This window comes from Ochotona curzoniae, unplaced genomic scaffold (assembly GCF_017591425.1).
Source record: "Ochotona curzoniae isolate NIBS_2020 unplaced genomic scaffold, NIBS_Ocur_1.0 contig_2723, whole genome shotgun sequence".
NCBI classification, from domain to species: Eukaryota; Metazoa; Chordata; class Mammalia; order Lagomorpha; family Ochotonidae; genus Ochotona; species Ochotona curzoniae.
In genome coordinates, this window is record NW_024465573.1 from 27,510,043 (window position 1) to 27,532,025 (window position 21,983).

General features: G+C 43.2%; 1 protein-coding gene across 4 annotated transcripts in view; it reads right to left on the reverse strand.

The window, feature by feature from the left end:
• FAT3 (FAT atypical cadherin 3) overlaps positions 1-21,983 on the reverse strand; it is a 475,200-nt gene that overhangs the window by 41,023 nt on the left and 412,194 nt on the right. For 2 of the 4 annotated variants that reach the window (XM_040977305.1, XM_040977303.1), the window contains exons 13-18: positions 13,024-13,413; positions 10,402-10,616; positions 8,718-8,855; positions 7,691-7,834; positions 4,731-4,928; positions 1,224-2,022 (exon numbers count right to left, since the gene is read on the reverse strand). In XM_040977305.1, the coding sequence (XP_040833239.1) occupies positions 1,224-2,022; positions 4,731-4,928; positions 7,691-7,834; positions 8,718-8,855; positions 10,402-10,616; positions 13,024-13,413 (1,884 nt within the window). Of the gene's footprint in view, positions 1-1,223; positions 2,023-4,730; positions 4,929-7,690; positions 7,835-8,717; positions 8,856-10,401; positions 10,617-13,019; positions 13,414-21,983 lie in introns of all 4 variants that reach the window. The other 2 variants (XM_040977306.1, XM_040977304.1) reach the window with 1 other exon arrangement.

Consider the following 21,983-nt stretch of genomic DNA (forward strand, 5'->3'; position numbering starts at 1 on the left):
CGCAGGTCTGGACATCACTATGTCTTGTGGATGATTTCACTGATTGCTACAGAGTGAATGGCAGGTAGGCATCCAGCTCCTGGAGGCTGTCAAAATCTCTCTTGGAGGCAGCTGTGATCCCTAGGGCTTCTCTCTGATCAATGCATCATCCAAACTGCAGGCAGGAATTTTTTATAATGGAGAAAGCAGGGGTTCTGCCTGTCCTCAGTTACCTAAAAGGGTTTTCCAACAATGGCCTCCATTCTGATCAAGGTCTCTTTGGATCAAATTCACACTTACAAGAAACACTTTGGGTACAATTCTCCTAGAAGGTGACAGCGTGTCCACATGCCAGAGAGAGGAAATGAGAGAGTACGCTTCTGAGTGATAACTGTGGCAGTGGGACTGTGAATAGCTATGGCTTTTGACCAGTGACGGTCAATGTTCATGGGTCTGTTTACATCCAGCAACAGTAGCTGCTTCACCCTCTCTGCTCTGAGGGTGGAATCCATCCCAACTGTGATCCCAGACATCAGGGTCCCCATTTCTCATGATGGCAAATAGCGCTGCCTTTACCCTCTGCCATACCTTCCCAACTTGTTTCTCTGCCTCTGGTCTGGTCTCCCTCACTGACTGCCCTCTGTGCATTCCTTGTGAAAGACAGGTCTGATCAGTCACTTTCACATTCTAAAATGGCTAGTGGCTCTCACCACGTGGGGATAATTTCTAAATTCTTCATTCTGGATAATGGCCCTTGTGTGATTACCGGACCTGCTCTCAAGTCTCATTTATCACCGCTACCCACTCCTTTCAGCCAGAGGAAAGCTCTTTCAATTTCCTGGATGCAGTTTCTTCTCTCACCCTTAAGCTGTCCTCACACAAGTCTAGAACACTCTCCTACCCCTCCCTGAATGCCTTCGTGAACTTTATCTCAGCCTAAATGTCGTCTCATTTAGGAAACCTTTATTTTCACAGGATTGTCCCACAGGATTAGGCTTGTACAAGTCTCATGACATGGTCTTGCCTGGCTGTGCAGCTCACTAAGCTGTAGTCCCACGGGAGTAAGGGCATGAGTTTATCTTGTCTAATCCTATAGTCCTGACATTCGTGAAGTTCCTGGGCACACAGTAGGTAGTCAGAATGTAACTGAACAAGTGACTATGTGCCTGCACTCCAGATATGGCAATGCAGACTACTCCTAAGGAATCTAGGAAATAGGAGGAAACTTTCTAAATGACACTCACCATTACAAGTGCAGCGCACATTCCTGTAGAAACGTGGACACACAAAGCTGAAGCGAGCCGTGCTGTAGGTCATGAGTGCGTGGGAATCCAGGGACAAGCCCTGCTCACAGTGCTGTTCCTGACAATCAAGCCCTGAGCAGTTCTTCTCCAGGATGGCCGAGATGCGCATGACATTTTCCAGGTGTCTCCTGGCATTCGACAGCTTCTGGATCAAATAGGCTGGCTTATAGAACTCACTGCTGTGCATCTCCACTGCAAACAGCATGTCCAGCTGGTTGGTGCCCACCACAGGCTGGATGCTGATGATGCGCAGGCTGTCCTGCTTCTGGGTGAGCACTGCATTGCGCAGGGTACGTCGAAACCCATGCATGTGAAGCCCCACGAAGTCCTCAGGGGACACGTTCTCAAAGCGGATGGTGACGGTGTTCTGTAGCATCTCGTGCGCCAGCTGTTCCACGTGCACAACCACGTCGATGGGCACCTGAAAGCGGCCATCACTCACAGACACATTGAGCACGTACTTGCCACTGTCGAGGCCTCCCAGAGCAATGATCTTTCCATCGTGACTGTTGACTTTGAACAAGCTTTTCTGCTCTGATTTCAGGGCAAATGTGAGCACGTCATACATGTCTTGATCCGTGGCATGGATCTTCCCAATGACCCCACCGGGAAAGTCATCCTCCATGGTGACAATGAAAATTTCCAAGGGGATTGCTGTGGGCTTGTGGATGCTTTCCTCAATGACCCGCACGCGGACGTAGGAGTGAGAAACTTGCTGAGGCCTGCCTGCGTCTTTTGCCTGAAACAACCAAAATCAGGAAAATGTGAGGAAAAAAAATTCATTACAATAAAAAATCATTACAATAAAAAAAAATAGACAGTGGATATCTGTTTCTTTAACTGCATTTGCTTTTTCTTCTATCCCCTGTCATGATTCTCAGAAGTGCTGAGGAGGCAGATTTTATCACCTTCAATTCCCACATGTACACCTTGCTATGGGCAGTAACATGTGACAACACAATAAAGCCACTCAAGGTGAACAGGGAAGGAGGGTTTGGAGTGCCACCAGATCCAACTTGCACATAGCAGGATGCCTTGTTTTCATGTTGGATAGAAACTACAAGGGGAGACCTCATATAGTGGCACTCTCCCTTGGAAAAGGAATCTCAGCTCTCTGTTGGAATGAACCAGCTGGCACCTTTCTGCACACTGAAGAAAGGTAATACCCTACCCAAGCAGGGCATTACATCAGAGTAAGGCTTGTAATAAAAAGAAGGCACACCGAAGGGAAAAATAGGCAGCCTTTAAAAGCCCCCTTTTCTTTCCATGTTAAGAACTGACGGAACAACTACTCTGACACTAGATCTTTACTGCATACCTGCTACATGCCTGGAGGCCAGTATTAGGGTGTGGGGAGACAGGAGATGGGTGGATTCCCAGGGCTGGGTCCACAGGGCAGTTGTCTCAAAATACAGGACTGTTCAGCCTGTGCAGTCAGGTGGGAAATGCAAGGTGGAAGGCTGCAGAAGAGCAGGTGCCTGGGCATCCCAAAGACCTGAGTGTGAATCTTGGCTTTGGCACTCATTGCATGTCTGGCTTCGAATGAAGGACTGGCCTCCTCTGAGATTTAATTTTTGTATCCTTAATATGATGAAAATAGTAGCATTAACCCCACAGGGCTCTTATGTTGTAGAATTAAAAGAGTGCAAAGTACCAAAAGGCAAAGCCATAGGGAGACAGTACATGACAGAGCCTGCTATTTTATTCTCAACATCACCATATACTTGAATTAATTGGCTATCTAAACCAGAGGGGCTGAAATGACAAAATAAATGTAGAAGGTGATAAATTCTGGCAAATTACATTGAACTTGAAGTCAAACTGTGGGTGGCCTTAAAATGATTTTATCAGCCAGGCATTTCCCACTCAAATGCCAGAGGCCAGAAGCAGGACAGAAGAGATACAGCTGCTGGGTATAAGGTAAGAATAATGAGCTAGTGCCAGAGATTCACTGGAAGGTGAGCCTTGTGTACAGACCCCGGAATCTGCCTCTGGAATGTCCAGGGTCAGTATTCAGCCTTCAGGCCTGGTTTCCGAGGCCAGGGAAGTCATCCACAGATAATTTTACTTTGGGACAAACATCAGCAAACTTTTTATAAAGGCCTAGATAACAAGTATTTCTGGCTTTGCAGGCATGATCTCTAATCACTCAACTCCATTCTGACAGTATGGAAGTAGCCAGCAAGCACATGGAAATGAATGGGCAAGGCTGTGCCTGAATAATAATTTATAAAGAAAAGCTAAGGGCAGAATTTGACACAGACTACAGGGAAATGGTAGAATGATGTGAAACGGGTTTTAAGGTGACTTACGAGAGAAATTAGGCTGAAGCCAGAGGTCTGACCTAGGAGGCTCCAGTGGCAACAGGGGGGTCTGTGGCAAGTCAGTACAAGGAAATGCAATGGCAAAGGGAACACAATTGATGCACACAGGGACCTTATGAGGGAAGGAAACACAAGCCTTCATTGTGGTTTAACATACAGGACTTGGAGGAGACGGTTCTTGATGGGGATTCTGAACTCAGGATATGGTATCTGCTCTTCAACAAGCAGACAAATATCCAAAGGAGTATCCTAACTTCTGTGAGAGGGTGTTGCAAATCTCTCCTGGCATTTGAGTACCTGCCTATATTATGAAATAAAATCATTTACAAAATATTGTTTGAAGAGTGGTGGCAACTCCAGTTACATTTATACTGATAGCCATCAGTCATTAATTTCTCCAAAGAAGTAATATGCAACTCAGTTCTGTACAAATATAAAGAATTACTAACGTTTCAGACAGTCAGTGCAACCATCTATCATGAGAATAGGATGCCCTCTGTGGGCAGAAGTCGTCCCCATGTCACTGATAAGAGTCTAAATCTTTCTGTTGGCAAAGTTCAAACATGGAAATTTCTGGATATTCTCTCATTTCCATCCTCTTTGCATCACTGCCACTTCTGCCTTTTTGTCCCATTTCATTTCACACAGGCCAATAGCCTGCAGCTCTGAGATGCTGGAAAGAGACTGCTGCCAGCTGATTTGTGGGTCCCTTCTCATCCTGCAGAAGCCATGAAGTAGCTCAATGTGCTTACGACATTGATTACTATGTTCCCCAGGGAGGATGGTGGGGTGGTGCAAAGCAGCAAGTGTTGACTGATGAGTTGTGTTTAAGGGTCTGTTAGAGCCCTGTGATGCTTAGATCACAGATTTAAGCCCAGAAAACTATTCACTGGGCATATCCTATAGGAACATCCTTCCCGAACAATGATGGCTGCCTTCCTCCCTGTTCAATTTCACACACAGAAGCTACTTTTATTGGTGTGAAATTGAATTTGAGATTAAAAGGGGAACATTCCTGCATGGTAATGAATTGCATTCACTTGTTTAACAAAGAAAGGCTAACCAACGACCAGAGAAACAAGTACAGCAGACAGCATGACACACAGAATGAAGGAGGCTGTACCTGGACACACAGTATGTATTCCGGAGACTCCGTGTGCTGGAAGACCACTGCTGACCGTAGGACCCCATGAGGGTCCAACACAAACTCCTCCTCTTCATTTCCCGACAAAATAGAGAAGGAGAAGGGAGGCCCGTTATGAAAGGAATCTCTGTCTGTCACCACCAGCTGCAAGATGCTGGTGCCCACCGGCCTGTTTTCCTGTGCAAAAGAGTGTAGTAAAAAGGAAGACACAATTATATCTCTGCTCACATCTAAAAAATCCCCATCATTACTGGCAGAAAGGGCTGTGCCAGGCAACAGTTCTCAGCCTCATGAATTCTTGTGACACTGGATTCTCTATGCTTTGTGTTTCCTCTCTGTGGCTGCCTTCACACAACTGTCCCTTGAGATAACACTCTAAGACCTGGTGCTGATGGCGTTGGCAATTCCTCTTCTTCCCTCAGGTGACAAAGCCCAGAGTTTGCCTCAATACACAGTGCTCACCAGCCTTGTGGCTGTTGGGATGGCAAGGTGCTTCTTCATACTTGTCATAGTGTCATTATGCCAAGGCCTGGCATTATCACATCAAACTTCCTTGTTTTGTGGAGGATTGGGGTGGGCTTGCTGGCAGATTCACAGAAGGCATGTGTCAGGTGGGAAATGAGGATATTGTTGAAAAGTCAAGTATTTGTAGATCATTGTTCCTAAATGTTTATACAAATTTTAGATGGGATTTAAGAGGCTAAAATGTGCTTCTCAGTGAAGTTAAAACAGTTAACTTCAGAATCCAGTTTTGCTATTTCTCTAGGTAAGGGAAAGGGAGTAGAATTTGTTTCATCTCAAAAATTGATGGAAAGCAAATCCTAAGCTTCATGAGACTCTTTGGAAGCCGTGTTTCTGATAGGTGAGTTTTTAGAATCCTTCTGCCTTTTCCCAAACATGGGAACACAAAGACTCACTGTTGCCCCGCTCTGAGTGCAGGGTTATCCTTCCTTTGGAAATTCTGAGCTAAAACCTTCATAGCTTAGGTCCTGGCGTCTTTGGCGTACTCTGTTTAGACATGGGTGAGTCCAAACCCCAGCCCACGAGTCAGTTTTATTAGTTCAGCACTCCTGATGGCATCGGCGTAAGGATTAAATGGTTTGGGTCACAGAGATGGAGATGGTGATACAGTGCAGTTTGGAGGGCAGGCCCACTCAAGTTTTATGTGCTGAATTAGGCTTATGAAAACCATGTGCTGGGAAAAGAAAGCCATTCCAGGTTGGGAAAGGGGGAGGCACATATTTTCTTTGGAGGAGAAAGAGAAAAGGACCTGAATGCCCTTTTTATTTTTCTCTCTCTTTCAAGTGTTCTTTTGGTCATCACGAACTGGATACCATCCTTCTCTGGAATTAATCCTGCAACTGCCTCTGCTCAGCACAGATCTACTGTTTCACACTGGCAACATCCTCAGTGCCACACAAAACAGAAGACTTATTGATTTGTTTGCTCACTCTAGAAAGCTTGTTTCCTCCATAGCAGATGGAGTGAGAGAATGAACGTGAATATGAGAGGCCTCCGGGTCAGCACCTGAGAAAGAAGACTGTCAGAAACCACAGAGAGGCCCAGTTCCATGGAGAGGGAGGGGATCTGGCCCCTGTGTGGGGGCCAGGGCTCTCAGCTCTTTCACTCCGGGTTTCTTGTTGTGCATTTAAAAGCAGCTTATCAAGTTGATGGATGCATGTCATAAAACTGAACACTGAATAGGCAAGAGCCCATTCCGTCTTGAGGAGGGAACACCCTTATGGGCAACAGTTCCGGAGAAGGCAATCTGAGAGACACACAGTAGAGGGACACATAGCAGAGAGCAACTGGAACACAGAGCTGCTGCAAAAAAAAAGCATCAGAGAGGAAAACCAAAATGCCACGAGAGAAGGAACAGGCTTCGCTGCTTGCTGTCTAACTGCCTCCAGACTGAGTCCTGAGCAGCTCAGCAGCTTGAACATGACCATACATGTCCAGATGTGAGTCTTCACTCCATACTAAAAGGGTTCCCAAGGCCTGGGTTACTCTCATATTCCCTTCCACCCAGGTCTGAAAGTCCTTGCGGGGAGATTCTGAAGCCCAACTGTATCAGGTGAAAGCTTATTTCCCTGGAATATCTGTGCCACTCACAACGAGTATGTCACTCTCTATGTTCTTTCAAGTCCTATAGACCACAGTATTCCTGGACTGGATTTTCTGATTCTCCTAAAGCTTAGAGTTTCTCAAAATGTTGTGGAATGGAAGAAGCTCAGTACCTAGCCCTGTTTTCAGAAAGGCAAAATAAAACAAAACAGTCCCCAAGCAGGTATGCCCTCAGATGGTGGAACAGTACCAGCAGTTATTCTGCCCTGCAATCTAATTTTAAAGAGCAGGTGTATTAAAGCGCTAAACAAATTGCATACAGAAGATTAATTTTAATAAACAGCAGCTTTATCTTGATGCCCAATCTTCCTTTGAGTGATGAGATGGTTCATGTCAATCTCTTTCCCCTGCTAGAAAAGCACAAAAAATTGCAGCCTAATATGTGGAAAAAGAAGATAGAAATTAATTTCCTTCCTTCCTTCCTTCTAACTATCTTACTTTCCTTCTTCGCTGTTTTTACAAAGCACAAATTCAAATCACTCAATAGCTGGATGACCCTGTGTGAAATACTTAATGTCACCGACCTTTACCTTCTTCAAGTATAAAGTAAGCAAACCCACCATTGCTTATGAAAATGTTGTGGTGATAGAAGATGCACAGAATCTACCTAACACTGGAAAGAACCCAACCATAATAGCTCTTTATCAACGTTGATCAATCAGTGTGTTAGGAAAAATCAGCTCTTTTCATACCTGTCCTAAGGAAAGATCTGTAAGCCTTATGTGACAGTAACAATAAACCATAGTGAGTAAAGCACAGCACAGGAAGGAGCTAAATGCATTAGGACAAGTAGCTGGCAGGGAAAATTTGCTTACCTGAATCACAGCAGTGTAGTTAGCAGGTGTAAACACTGGGCTGTTGTCATTCACGTCAGAAATATCAATGTTGACAGTTGCAGTTGATGACATTGCAGGAATACCACTGTCTGCTGCCTGGACCAGCAGGGAGTATCCAGACACCTGCCAAGCACAGGGAAGTCACAGTACAGAGTGCAGCACACCCATCTCTCTGTGCTCACCCACAGAACTGCCTAGCTAAGATTAGCCAGGCTTCTCACAAAGTCTACAGTCAATGGTTTCTCAACCTTGTGCTGCTGCCATTTGGGGCCAGATAATTCTTCGCTTTTGGGGGCTGAGCTGTAAATTCTAAGATGTTTGGCAGCTTCCCTGACCTCTGTCATGTAGGGGCAGTGTCACCCTTTGCCTTTCCAAACATTGCCTAATGCCTCCTGGTGGACAATGCCATGACTCTGGGCCTTTGTCCAGCCTAAGAGTTGTCACTGTTGAGCTGCTTTATTTATCAGTATCAAGAGTTCTGGGGTTTGGAGGATACATCCTCTAGTAGAGTTCATCTGAGCATCACTAATATAACCTACTTTTCTATACTTTTGTTTAAGAAAAGAAATGTTCAGAAACTTCATTTAACTTGCAACAGACCAATTCTCAGGATTATTCTGTTTGACCTACATACCTTCTAGTAATCCTTTTTTAATCTGCTCACCTAGGGCTAAAGCTATTCATGAAACCAGGGCCCTAGAATCACAACACTGAAAGTATTTTTCTGCTGCATTGTTCTAAGAAAGATTGAAATTCAAACCATCCTGAAAGATACATATTCACCTTTTCTTCGAACTCCCCATAAATGAGAAATTGCCAGCATTTATTCTTGGTAGAAAATTCCTTTAAAGTCTGACCCAAATACTTCATACTGCATTTCAGTCCCTGCATGTTTATTCCACTTATGTGGAATGGAGAACCTAACAAGTACACTCAGGGCCTGTGTCCTGGATTCCAGTGAAGCGGTGAGTGCGGAGGCAAAGCAAGCTGGTCTAAAGGAGCTTACCCGTTCTCTGTCCAGCTTCTTCTTAACTTTCACAAGTCCCAACACAGGATCTACAGCAAATTCATTATCCCGATCTCCATTCACGATGGAAAAATGAATCTGTCCATTGGGCTGGCTGTCTATATCTTCTGCTATTAGCTTCATGGGAAACAACAACAACAAAAGAGGACATGAGAATCAGAGGTGTGAGTATGGCCCTGAGAGTTTTCTCAGTATCTGTTCACCAGTATCAATGATCATGTCCCCAGTAGCAAGGCTGATAAGATGACTGAAGAGGGGGCAAAACCAGTTTTTTCAAAAGCCTCCATTTATTACTGTTAACTCATTGATTTATAGCCTCATGCTTCTGAGGTCAGACTGCTCTCAGGCGCCGAGGCAGGAACTAAGATGGAAGGCTACGCTAACAGATAAAGATGCCTTCATGATTCCTTCCCAAATGTGCAAACAATGGGCGGGCATTCTGTATACCTCGGAAATCACATATTCGTGAAGCCACACAGCAAACAAGCTGGCCCTTTAGGTAATGTTGAGATTTATATGGATGGAAAGAGTCAGGTTGCTCTGTCATCAGCAGAGCTGTAGCCACCAGCAATGTGGTGTTTTGGAAAATGGCCCTGAGAGGAGTTGGATGAAAAGGAACTGTCCAGCATGCAGATGGTGAGGATGTGACTTCACTGTTTCCAGAACGCAATCTGGCTTAAGAAGACCTGAGTTCTCAGAACACATGGCTTATTCTCTTCCCCAAAACAGCTCCAACCAATCACTCTCAATTACACTGTTACTCTCTGTATGTGTTGATGGCACTTATCCTTAACCAACTAATAACTTTATTATAAATTGATAAATCAGTGAAGTATATATATTTATGGGGTACAGAAGGCTCTGATTTATGAGTATAAACAATTAAGTTGATTAACATATCCATTAATCAGACAGTGGTTTTATTATGAGTACGTTTTAAATCTATTCTAGCGGTTTTGAAATCAACAATACACTATTATTAACGACACTCACTATACTGCAAATTGATCTAAATAAATGTGGAAACTTATTCCTTCTAGCTACCCAATAACTTATCATCTAAGTTATTCAAATTATCATCAGAAGTTTATTCTATGGGTGTTTTGTTTCTTCAAAAAATATGGATTCCTGAGAGTAAAGTGACTATTGGTCACTTTTTTAAAAAAGGATTTATCCATTTTCACCGAAAAGCCAGATCTAGAGACAGAAGAGACAGAAAGATCTCCCATCCTCCACAATGGCCAGAGCTGAGCCCATCTGAAGCCAGGAGCCAGGAGCTTCCCCTAGGCCTCCCATGTGGGTACAGGGTCATCCTCTACTGTTTTCCCAGGCCACAAGCAGGGAGCTGGGTGGGAAGTGAAGCAGCTGAGACATGAACCTTTGCCCACATGGAATCCCAGTAGATGCAAGGCAAGGACCCCAGCCACTAAACGTCCAGGCCCTATCAGTCCCTTGTACCATACAAATTAATCCATCAGACTCATTCTTACGTAGAAGCTGAATAGGAATCACTGGAAGACAGGTACTCAACTAGCATTCTTGCAGACACAAGGACACTGCGGGGGTGCAGCATGAATACAGTCCTGGACAGATTTGGCCTGTTTCTTCTTTACTCTGTTGAGGATGATTACTCGCAGTCATTTGGCTACCTCCCAGCACCTACCAAGATGACGGAGTCCCCCACTGAAGCATCTTCACTGATGACAGCACTATAGACATCTTGGCTGAACTGGGGAGCATTGTCATTCACATCCGTGAGGTTGATGCTGACCGTGGTTGCAGCACTGAGAGCTGGGGTGCCTCCATCTTTGGCTTCCACCACAAGGTAAAACCTTTTACATAATTCATAGTCTAGGACATCAGAGACAGAAATACTCCCTGTGAAAAAAAGGGGGGGGGTGACTTTATTTGATTTGGAAAAACATTGGTCAATCATTTCGTAATTGTGGCAATATTTACAACATCATCTCCAGCCAAGGATTTTAGGTATTCTGGAATTTACTTATTTAATGCCTTACTGAAAACATTCTGGAAATCTGATTTATGTTGTCAGTTGAAGCTCAGCTACACATCAAACAAAATGTTGAAGAAATCAAGTGGGTTGTTTTTTTCCCCTGTAACTGCGTCTGTATGTCTTGAAGCAGTTGGGAAGTCTCTGGATTTATTCGCTCTCATGCATCTAGGAAACAGAGGTGGGATCAAGTTTCCTTCCTTGATAAGCATCTCTTGATTCTCACATGCACTCAGAAAGACCAAGAATGGCTGGGTGGGAGGAAAGGATATGATGGTATGGCCTCGTTTCTTTTCAGCATATACATACTATTACACTTACCTGAATTAACCACAAAGGGGCCTTGCCAAGCAAAACGGGCAAAGCTCTCGGAAGTTTCAAGGTATAGCAATACAATGGAAAAGAAAAGAAAAGATAACTGACAGCCCAGTGGCAAAACGATCCATGTTTGTAAGTCACAATTACAGAGAAGATAATATCCATTTCACCCAGTCATTTGAAATGAACCAGCAGAACACATAAAGGCTGCTGAGTGCCACTTCTAGGAGGGACTCCATGAGTACTATATTCCCTTCACCCTAACCTGTTCTGGTGATACAATCAAATCTTATATCAGGCAACTGGTGTCTGCTGACTTAAACATCATCCTCAATGCTGGGTACTTTTCTCCCATCCAAAAAAGAAATCTTTAGGGCAGGTGGAAAGCTTTCATCCACTCACAGCTTTATACAAGAAACTTTCCTAGTTGTTAAACTGTCAATTTGTTGTTAAGATGAGAAACCAAAGTCATGCCTCTATGAGTAGCCTCTTTCTTCCCATGTGCCAGCCGAAGTACTTTATTCTGTGTCCAAGAAATGTGATTCACTGCTAATTTTAAATAGTATTTAAGCACCAGAAGTGCAGCAGCTGAGTCCCCAACCAACGCTGGCACCACAAAACTTTCCCTGCTATATCACGGTGCTGGCCCCCAATACATATATTTTAATGGGCTTAGTAAACAGCTATTGCTGAAACACTAATATAAATCCTCCATCAGTATTTACACTTCCCTATACTAAAGGGTGAGACAGTATCTTCTGCATTTTTTGCATGCTGAGTATAGCAGTATTCTACATGATTTCAAGCTGTAGCATTATTGTTGAGTCAGGAATATTTGAATTCAGATCCTAGATAACCCACTTCTAATATTGGACAGTAGGCAAAGTATTTAACCACCCTGAAGCTCTATTTTTCTCATATGGCAAACGTGAGAAACATTTGATAATTTACTAGGATTCTAGGTCATTTGCAATGTTAACTGAACATTGCTGATTGATAGTTTCTTATATTTAGTGAACTTTGTAAAGGAAAATGTATCTCCTTGGCGTTTTGGCCCACAGGTGCATGCTTCTTAAGTGCCGAGGAAAAGATGTACAAAGGTTGAGAGATCTTCAAGATGGTAACTATCTTTACTATTAGGAAAATTGGTAAATAAGTGAGAATATTCACAAAGGGGTCTGTTGCACAACAGAAACCTAATCACTTCAAAAGACTGCAGAGAGTGTTTGCTCTTCATGCAATATGCAAGCTTATTTCCTGAATTACCAATTTTATCTGCCCAAAGAGCCTTATTAACTCACTGAAGAAGAGGAAGCCTGAAGGCTTTGTTTCTGTTCTTTTGGATTTTTGTTTTAGGTACCTTTCCCCTAGGTAAGGCTTCATATCCCCCAACATCCTGACAAGGGTTTGCTTAAAAATGGCAGTGTTCTACCCTAAAATGGCGAGCAGGGTCAAACACAGCACCAGACATCCGGAAAGGATGCTGGCTTCCCTGATCAGTGACTGCCCTGGCTGATGACCACAGTGGAAGTAGCAAGTGGATGTTCACTTTTAGAAGAACTTCTCAATAAATGTATACAGGATCTAAATATGCATCAACCAAATCGCACGCGCGCGCGCATACACACACGAAAATAGCAAAGTAAATTAACCCATCTCTCTATTAAGGAACGATATTGTGCCTCCAGGCCATCTCATTTAGAAATCTTGGAGCCAACTTGAGGGATAAGTATTTGCCAAGCGACCTAACAACAAGGAGCTTCAGAGAACCCAGTCGGGCAAGTCTCAAGAGCCAGAGGGTGCTCTTGGGCCTGCCATAGGACACGCTACTTTCATTTCTACTGGGAGGGAGGGGGAAGGAAGGAGAGAAAAGAAACCATTTGAAAAGACATTAAAAGTAGCATGAAAATAAATAGCATGAAGTCTTGAATTCCAAGTTCAATGTCTTTTACCCACCTGTCTTTGGGTTAATCCTAAATTTCCCTTGTTCATTCCCAGAACGAATGAGATATGTTATCTCAGCATTTGTGCCAATATCTTTGCTGGTGGCAAAAACGGCAAGGACTTGGGTGCCAGGGGATGTGTCCTCAGGCACTGTTACCAAGTAGTCCCTTCTCTCAAACACAGGTGGATTGTCATTGATGTCCAGCACGGTGATGGTGACTGTGGCGAGAGAGGACATGGACTGTCCTGGACTCTGGTCAGTGGCCCGCACAGTGATGTTGTAGGATGACTGCTGCTCTCGGTCCAACGGTTGCTCCAGGATAATGATGCCAGACATGCTATCAATGGAGAAGAACCCATCAGCGGAGTCTGCCAGGGAGTACACAACCTTCCTGTTGATGCCTGTGGAGACGACACAAGAAGGGGAACAGACAAGAATGGTCAGCATTTGACCCTGAAATATTATGGCTGTGCTGGATTCGAAGGGTCTCATAATACCCAAGATTAAAAGATAAAGAAAACAAGAAAATATTGACACCAAAAATCCAGAAATAGTTGGGTAGACTTAACATATAAGCCCTGTATGCACCTACTCAGAAAACGTTTAAGAAAAACTCACAGCTGCTGCTACATGAGTAAAGAGGCATTACAGAAATCACATCAACACATTTTTAGTTAGAATCTACCAGGTGCTCCTGTAGATTCTAGAAGTTCTAGTAATGGGAAAGAGTTAAAAATTTCTTCAAGAAATTGTTGTAACCTACTGACATTGTGCTGGTGAGGTGGAAGACACTGGGAGGCTCCAAGAGGGAGTCATGGAATGTGGCTTAGACTTTAATGGGTCCCTCCAGCTGCAGGCTGTGAACAGACTGAAGAGTAGCCAGAAGCAGGCAGCACAGGCAGCAGTCTCCTGCGGGAGTGCAGACATGCCATAATGGCAACGTAAACAGGGTGGCCGCATGGGGAGAGGTGAGCAAGGGTTGGGTTCCAGATGTATTCTGAGTACACACTTGTGACAAGTGAGGGGTCCACGATGCATTCTGAACTTGGAGGTGGTGAGAAAAAAAATGTTCTCTGATTGTAGATCTGGCATGATGTGGGATTTGAAGGTGAGAGAGTAAGAGTGAGTGAGTGAGGGATGGATGGAGGGAGGGAGGAAGGGAGGAAGGATTCCAGGAGATGTTGCAGTTCTGGCCTGAACAAAAGGGAAGGAATTATCCTTAGCTGAACTTGAGAGCTGCAGAAAAACCAGAAATTGAAGGAAAAATCAGAAGCTTTGGTTTAGACAAACTAAGTTCAAGGTGGGTGTGTAAAATTCAATGGAGGCATCAAGTAAGATGTTAGAGGAGCTGGCAGAGGAGAGCCCAAGCTGCAGCTGTAAGTTGGAGTGTCATCTACACAGAGACAGCTCACAAAGAGGGCAGCACAGAGGGAAGAAGGAAGAGTGAAAGCTGTGAGCCCATGACCTGGAGCTCTCCACCAAGGGAGGAAGGGGGCAAGACCTTCTTTAACCTACTATTTTAAGCCCCATCCGTTTGCTACCAAAATATCATTTCATCTTAACATGTACTGAAAGCTTAAACATCAGCCAGGCAATGTCCATCAGTAAACAACAAATTGCCTAATGTAGACTTGTTTCTATTCTGGTTCTGTAGAATGATTTAATTATTGTTGCTAGAGATCTTAGCACTTTAAAATGGTTAATAAAGCTCAGCCTTGCTTTAGTCATTAATATTTATAAGGTAGAAAGTCTAACAACTTTATAGGCTGAAAAAAAAAAAAACACCATTCTGATCCTAAATGCTGTTAATGAAGATATTCACTAGTCAGGGATCGTTAGCCATGACAATCATTTGTAAATGTCTACCGTGAATTATAGAAGCCCAGAACACAAGCTCTTAGAGGAGACAGCCTTAACTCTGTATGTGTTTTCTATTATAACACCTTACCAAGGGGGACAGGCACCTGGCAATAATAAAGAGTTAAACATTTCACTTCCCCAGTATGCGATTTCCCCTAAGCCTAAATTCCCAGCAAACCAATAAAATCATATATCTGGAAGGGATGACATAGATTGCATTATGTGGCTTTAACCAGAAGGTCAGGGCTGAGAGCTTGTTTTTGGTTTCATTCCAGGGAGTCCATTTTTTCCAAAGTTTCATCATTTACTTTTATTTCTGTTTCAGAACAACCACCCTGTGATATATAAACATCAACCTTTGATTTTATCGATGATGGGATTATAAAAGAAAAGGCTTTCCTTTTTGTTTGCTGCCCTTTGACATAAGGCTCCAGAGCCAGCGGTCTTAGAGATGGCTATTCCTGCAGTGAGGCAAGATTACATTCTTTAACATAAATTTCTGAGGTGAATGCACGCAGGACTGCAGAGGCAACCAAGCTTGCACCTGGAAAACAACAGGTCTGCCTGGGTGTCTGAACAGGCTCTGTGCTCGGGAAGCTGCCCTGACTGATTTGATGGTCTCCAGATACCTCTTGGAGTCACAGGAGTGCCTTTATGGAAGCACAGCAGCAATTGACACAAATACACTACCTAGGTTTTCAAATCACACACATTCCCTTGGGGTTCAATCTCCACCTCCACCATATGGTATATTGCACTTGCCAACAAGAAAAGCAGGCAGGAAAAGCACATGGAGCCTTCCTTCTGAGCATGTGCTAGAAACCAGGAAATCCATTCCACTGAAGCCTAAACCAAGGGCTTATGAACTTACCTGGTGCCACCAGCATTTTTAGGCAAGCATGGGGGACAATAAGCAAAATCCATTTGCACCTGGGCTCCTTTGGCTTGTAAGCCAAAGAACAATGAGAGAGGAAGGTGATTCAGACTCTCTGGATCTAAAGCCATAGTACTCTAGGCAACTGCATTAGGAGACACAAGAGTTGGATTTGCGCACAGTTGCTCTGTGCAGCAGCAAGGTGATAAAAGGAAGGTTCCATCAATGCCTATGTGTGCTTTCTTCCTTGGATTAGGTAGTAGACGTCTAATGAAAACTGTCATCAGATTTGCAGCTTTCTCTCCCAGCCCTGTTCACAGGCGCTCAACTGGGCCCTGAATCTCTAAACTGGAGATTCCCTGTTCCCTAAGCCGCAGGCTCAGCAGGTCAGCCCCATTGCTGGAGTGCTGCTGCATTTACCAGGCTGACATTAATCAGCCACACAAAGACCATGGCCCTCCTGTGGGCAGATTATGTTAAAGTCGGTGATGCCTTTTCTGCTTTATTCTAGCAAACAACCATCCCTCCCCCCATGCTCCCCTTCCCAACAAGTTGCTGACCCATGTCCCCCCCCTCCCCATACATATTGCTTGTGACAGTATCTTGGGAATTCACACTCGGAGGGGCTGGGAGATTTATTATTCCCCCTAGTCTCTGTTAGCACTCAGACTGATATGGAGCCAACATCAAGAAAAGGAGTGTGTGCAGGGGGGATCCAGGGGTGGTGGTGGTGATGGTGTTATACGTGCTTGTGTTGGGATGGGGGGGAAGGGGAAGCCAAGCCAAAGAACTCTCTAAATAGCATCACTTGTAACTGGCTAGCTCTCAAGAAAAGAGCAGAATGTATTTTTGGAACACATACACAATTCAAGTTAGACACAACTGCAGTGCATTTCAATAGTTTTTAGAAATGCAATCAGAAACATAGATGCTCATTTGGAGACAGAGGTTTGGTGTAATGCTTGGGTCTCTGCTGCATTACTGGGAAATGGGGTGCTGTCCTTATTAAATGGATACAGACAATGTGACTACAGTGGGAGCTTCCTATCCAACAGAGTTGATAAATGCCATCCCTCAGATTGTCATCTCTTTTGCTACATGCCCAGCAGAAAGGATGAACCCAATCAAAGATCTGCTTGCTAATTGGGCTAATGCTCCTACTACATGTCACAATTGTCCTATCAAGCTCTAACACGAATCCATCACTTTGTGTTTTTAAGGATGTAATTCGCTTCTCCAATTTGAGCCTGATTTAATGAATGTGGAGTTACTCGGTGCCTTAAATGCCAAAATGCCAGACCACCGAGAGGAGGATGACTATCATTGCAAGTGAAATTTTTTGCCTGTTAACTGAGGCAAATGGAGCAGGCAGGCCTTTAGAGGATTAAAATCAAGTACAAAGAGAATGCTTAAAATCTCTGTTCAAACGAAGTAATGGGTGGTGGCATTTTGTGGCATGGGGTTGAAAGAAAGAGCGAGCACATAAAAATCCCTAGTAGGAAAGGCTATGAAATCCTGGGAGGGGCTGCCAAGCACATCTGTATTCTCTCCTTTGGAAGTATCTGAGCAGAGCTGAGGTTTCTTTCCATGCCTAAGTGAGAGAATCTATACATTGACCTTTCTGGGTATGGAGCTACACAAAAAAGTTTAGGTTATAAAAAAACCTTTACTAATATAAAGAGATTTAAAGTATTTCATAGGTACAATTCTAATATAAGCACACTTCTTCCCTCAACCCACTCACTCCTTCCTTCATTTTTTTCTTAATATTTTCAAAAACTTTAAGATGAAAGCAGTGTGGGGTCCAGTGCAGTGGCTTAGCAGCTAAAGTCCTCACCTTTAACGCACCACTAGGATCCCGTATATGCACCAGTTCTAATCCTGGCTGCTCCATTTCCCATTCAGCTCCCTGCCTGTGGTCTGGGAAAGCAGCCGAGAATGGCCTAATGCCTTGGGATCCTGTACCTGTGTGGGAGACCCATAAGAGCTCCTGGTTCCTAATCGGCGCAGCTCCTTCCATTGCAGTCACTTGAGGCAGAGAATCATCGACAAAAGATCTTCCTCTCTGTCTCTCCTCCTCTCTCTATATATCTGACTTTGCAATAAAAATAAATAAATCTAAGAAAAAAAATGAAAGAGTGTGGTCTAGTCCTGCAAGAGAAGAACTCCTGCGTCTAGCCTGTGTCCTGCTCCGACTGTGTAAGTCAATCTGGGAAAGTCGCTTAGTTTTCACGAGTCTTTGCTGCAAGAACTGCAGAATCTTATGCAGTTGAGATTTTTCTTCTATGTAATTCTAAGTCACGCAAATGAAGACAGTTTAGCTTTTATTCCCAATTGGGCTTGTCACCTCAACTGCTCTTGGAGCTGCTTGACCAGCGTCAACAAAGCAAAAACCCACATTAAACCAGATTATGTAAAGATCTGTCAGATTCTTCTGGATGGGAAAGAAGTGTAACACAACAACTTCAGATCACTTTGTTAAACGTTCAGAATTTACACTTGTAGCTGTTTGTTATCAGGACACTTACACCTAAGTGCGAGCTAATCCCCAGGGCTAACATTGTCCCCAAGCACCTAACCCAGTGTCAGCATAACTTGGCTTTATAAGTGAGGCTATTAGAGGTGTTAGGGTCTGCACAGAAAGCAAAGCACTAGAGCCATAGAGGGCCCTGAGATTTTATTTTGAGCTGATCTTTAAAAAAGCATTTTCTCACTGAGATCAGACTCCTTAGGCTGAAGGAACCCGGAACAGTTTATGCTTGCATTGGTGTCTAATGTTGGCAGCTGCTCCAACTCCTCTATAGGGCTTTGTCTGTGACATTCACCACTATGTCTGCGGAAGATCTGGCTTGTAGGTGGCACCCAAAATGTGAGCTGTGCTAAAGTGCTTTATACTAGTTCTTATAAAGGGATTTAACTTTACAGGGAGTAGGTGTCTGAGACAGAAATATCTAGAAACAATTTCAATCATCCGATTCTAGTAACATTTTAAATTTTCATCACTTATTTTTAGATTGTTGAAATATCAAACTTTACATACAGTAATATGAACAGACGTCTACCGTCCAACTTGTAATTTCTGATGGATCTGTGTCCTCAAGAAACCACTGAGCAAGACTTAAAACAACATTTCTCTCACCCTTTAAGTTGTCTCATGCCCCACTGTAATTAGTTCCTGACCCCATGCCCTAGGAAATTTAATAACTTGTTTTTGAACTTTCTCCGGCCTGCCTTTATTAATGTCTACTCATCAGCACTTGAAATCCCACAAGTATGTTTAGGTTTCACAGTCTTTATGACCCAGGCTGAGTGATTAAGTCATGCTCTTATTTAAGCCATGAGGATTATCCTTTGAAGAAAAATGATAAACAAAGCTTTGGCTCTTGACTGTGTCATTGCATTCCTTTGCAATGGCCTTATGCTTAAAAGACAGTACCATTTGTTTTAAGGACTGGAAGGTTTCTGTCTTTCTCACAGGAGTCGCTCTGTGATACTGCCAGTTACTCAGGGCTTGCCTTGTGCCTCCTGTTTGACTACTCTAGGCACTGAGCTGATGCCTCCATGTAACAAGCATCTGCCAAGTGTCACCTGGTTACTTGCTTGTTCCAGGCACTGAGAGGAGATGTGGAACCTCACAGACTTCCTTCCTAACTCTAGCAGCTTGCTGACTTGGTGAAACATGACTTGCACTACATCAAATCCCCTTCATGACTTTGCCTAGCTTCCCTTTTTTTCTATGAATTAGAAGGTGGATCCTTTGTGCCTGAAAGAGAATGCTCTTTCCCTGCTTTTTCTGGTCCAAATTTTATATATTCTTTGCAGAATCTCCTCTGGAGTAGTTTGCTTAACACCCCTTCAATTCCTTCTCTATGATACTTTAATATGATTTTTGACTCTACTTTTACATTATGAATATTCATATGTAATTCCTGTCTCCCACCAGATTAATTTGGTTTTTAGACAGGAAAACAATATCTTACTCACTGTCTTACTGAGTACAACCTGGAACATTTAAAACAATGAATGTTGAATTGCAGAGCAACACAGGACCGACACAAGTATAATCAGGTGAGCACAACATATGCAGGCAATGAATGTGCTCTGTAGATATGCCTGTTGCAAATACATGTGTTAACATAATCAGATAACTTAAATAGATCACAGGAGATAAAAATAGCTTATTAAAAATATAAGTAAAACATAACATTAACATTTCTGACCGAGGAGACTGCATTTATAAAAACGGTTTGCTAATGAAGCAAGCATGTTGGCATAGCTAGCGAATCCTCCACCTGCAACACCAGCATCTGTATGGGTGCTGGTGTGAGTTCCAGATGCTCTAGCTCAAATCCAGCACCCTGCTTGGAACCTGGGAAAGCAGCAGAAGAGGGTAGAAGTCCTTGGGCCCCTGCATCCATGTCAGAGACCCAGGAAGCTGCCTCAGGGCTCCACACTGGCTCTGATCTGACCATTGTGGCCAACTGGGGACTGAAGCAGTACATGCAAGATCTTTCTGTCTCTCCTCTCTGTAAAATCTGCCTTTCAAATAAAAATTTTAAAAAATCTTTAAAAAGCTATGATAATTACTTAATTTTTCCACACTAAGGACTGGCTGAATAAGTTATGGTATATCTTAATCATTTACCAAGATGTTTCACAAGTTCATGGAAAATAATATCAAAAAATACATGTGTTATTTCAAAAGTTTTGGTACTTCCCCCTGAAATACGACCTTGAATTTTCCCATGAATTTTTTGAAGTACACTTGTATCAGGAATACTATAATACAGCATCATATGGAAATGCATTTGCAAATCAGCAACAGCAACAGAACAGATTTCAAAACAATATCTAACCCGTGAGTCCATTTCGCAGGAGGCAGTTCTCTCAAAATGGTAACTGAGGTTAGAAGTTTGCATCTTGCAGGGCAGGGAAAGTTTAGATTGCTTATTTGGTCTGATTCTCCCAAAACAAGTGCAGACAGGACTAAAATTCAGTAAATCTAGAGCTGCTTAATTTTTAAGTTGATAGTTTTGAATGGCCCATGAGTGATGTTATGACTATCCAAGGGGTCCTTGTTAAACAAAAGATCCCCCACCCCTGAGAGGACATAGAACATGTTTTTCACAGGTAAACAAGCTTTTAAAAAAACATGTTCTTGGATAATAATTATTTGATTGCAATTTGGGGGACAAGTCATCTTTTAAGGTTACTTTTCAGGAAAATTTTCTTTCCAACAAATATGCTGTATGAAATAATGAGGAAAAGTATACTTAGGTGCTATCTACACTACTTTTCCTGGAGCTTTTCATTCCTCATTTGAGTGCATTCTTAGAAAGTCAACGATGCATCTTAGAAAATGTCTTTGTCAAAAGCCTCATTATGAAGTTATTTCAATAACTGTCCTAAGTCAAAGGAAGTGGCCAGCCCACAATCCTCCCATCAAACAAAACCTCAGTTTAGTGAAACAGCTTTCAGTGACTGCTCTTTTTTGTCCTTGAAATATGTCTTTAAGTGATATTAAATAAAACAAAAAGTTGCTATGAGGAGGTCCATGGAATTAGCAATTTCTCTTAAAGACAGCCTCTAACTACTTGTGTTTTTAGGACCTTTTAAAAGTTTTTTTTTGTGAGTGCCCACTAACGCTGTCACATTCCCATGGGCAGAATCCCAGTTCCCAGGGGGCAGCAGTCCTGTGAATTTTTGAAGCCAAGGAAAAATAAAAAGGCAAGAGGAAGCAGCATCCATCCACAGAATCAAGGAGATTCTGATGACTGCACCAGCAATCTCTGAAATACTTGCCAGTTTTTCTAGCTGCGGTGGGTGACATCAGCAACACAACTGATGGCTCCCATGAGGCGCTAATAAGCAGGGTGCCTTGTTTCTAAAAAAAGTATTACGAAGTTCAATGTTAAAACAAGCACGGGTTCTTTAAGCCAGGGCTTCTTCAGGCACACGGGCTGCACACTCATAAAGCTGGCCCTATCACTGAATAATACCACTCTTTGTGACACTGAAAAAGCTGCGGTTCCATGAGCTGTGAACTTTTTCAACTATCTATGGCTTGGAACTATGCTAGGCATGGAATACTGAAGCCTAAATAACTTACTTTTTCAAACAAGTACTCAAAACTCTGTCTTATTGGTATGTGGAAGTTGTGTGCTGGATTGCTTCCAACAATCACACTCAAAAGATTTCCTATGTTTGCCATGAACAGACAACACTGGACTGAGTAGT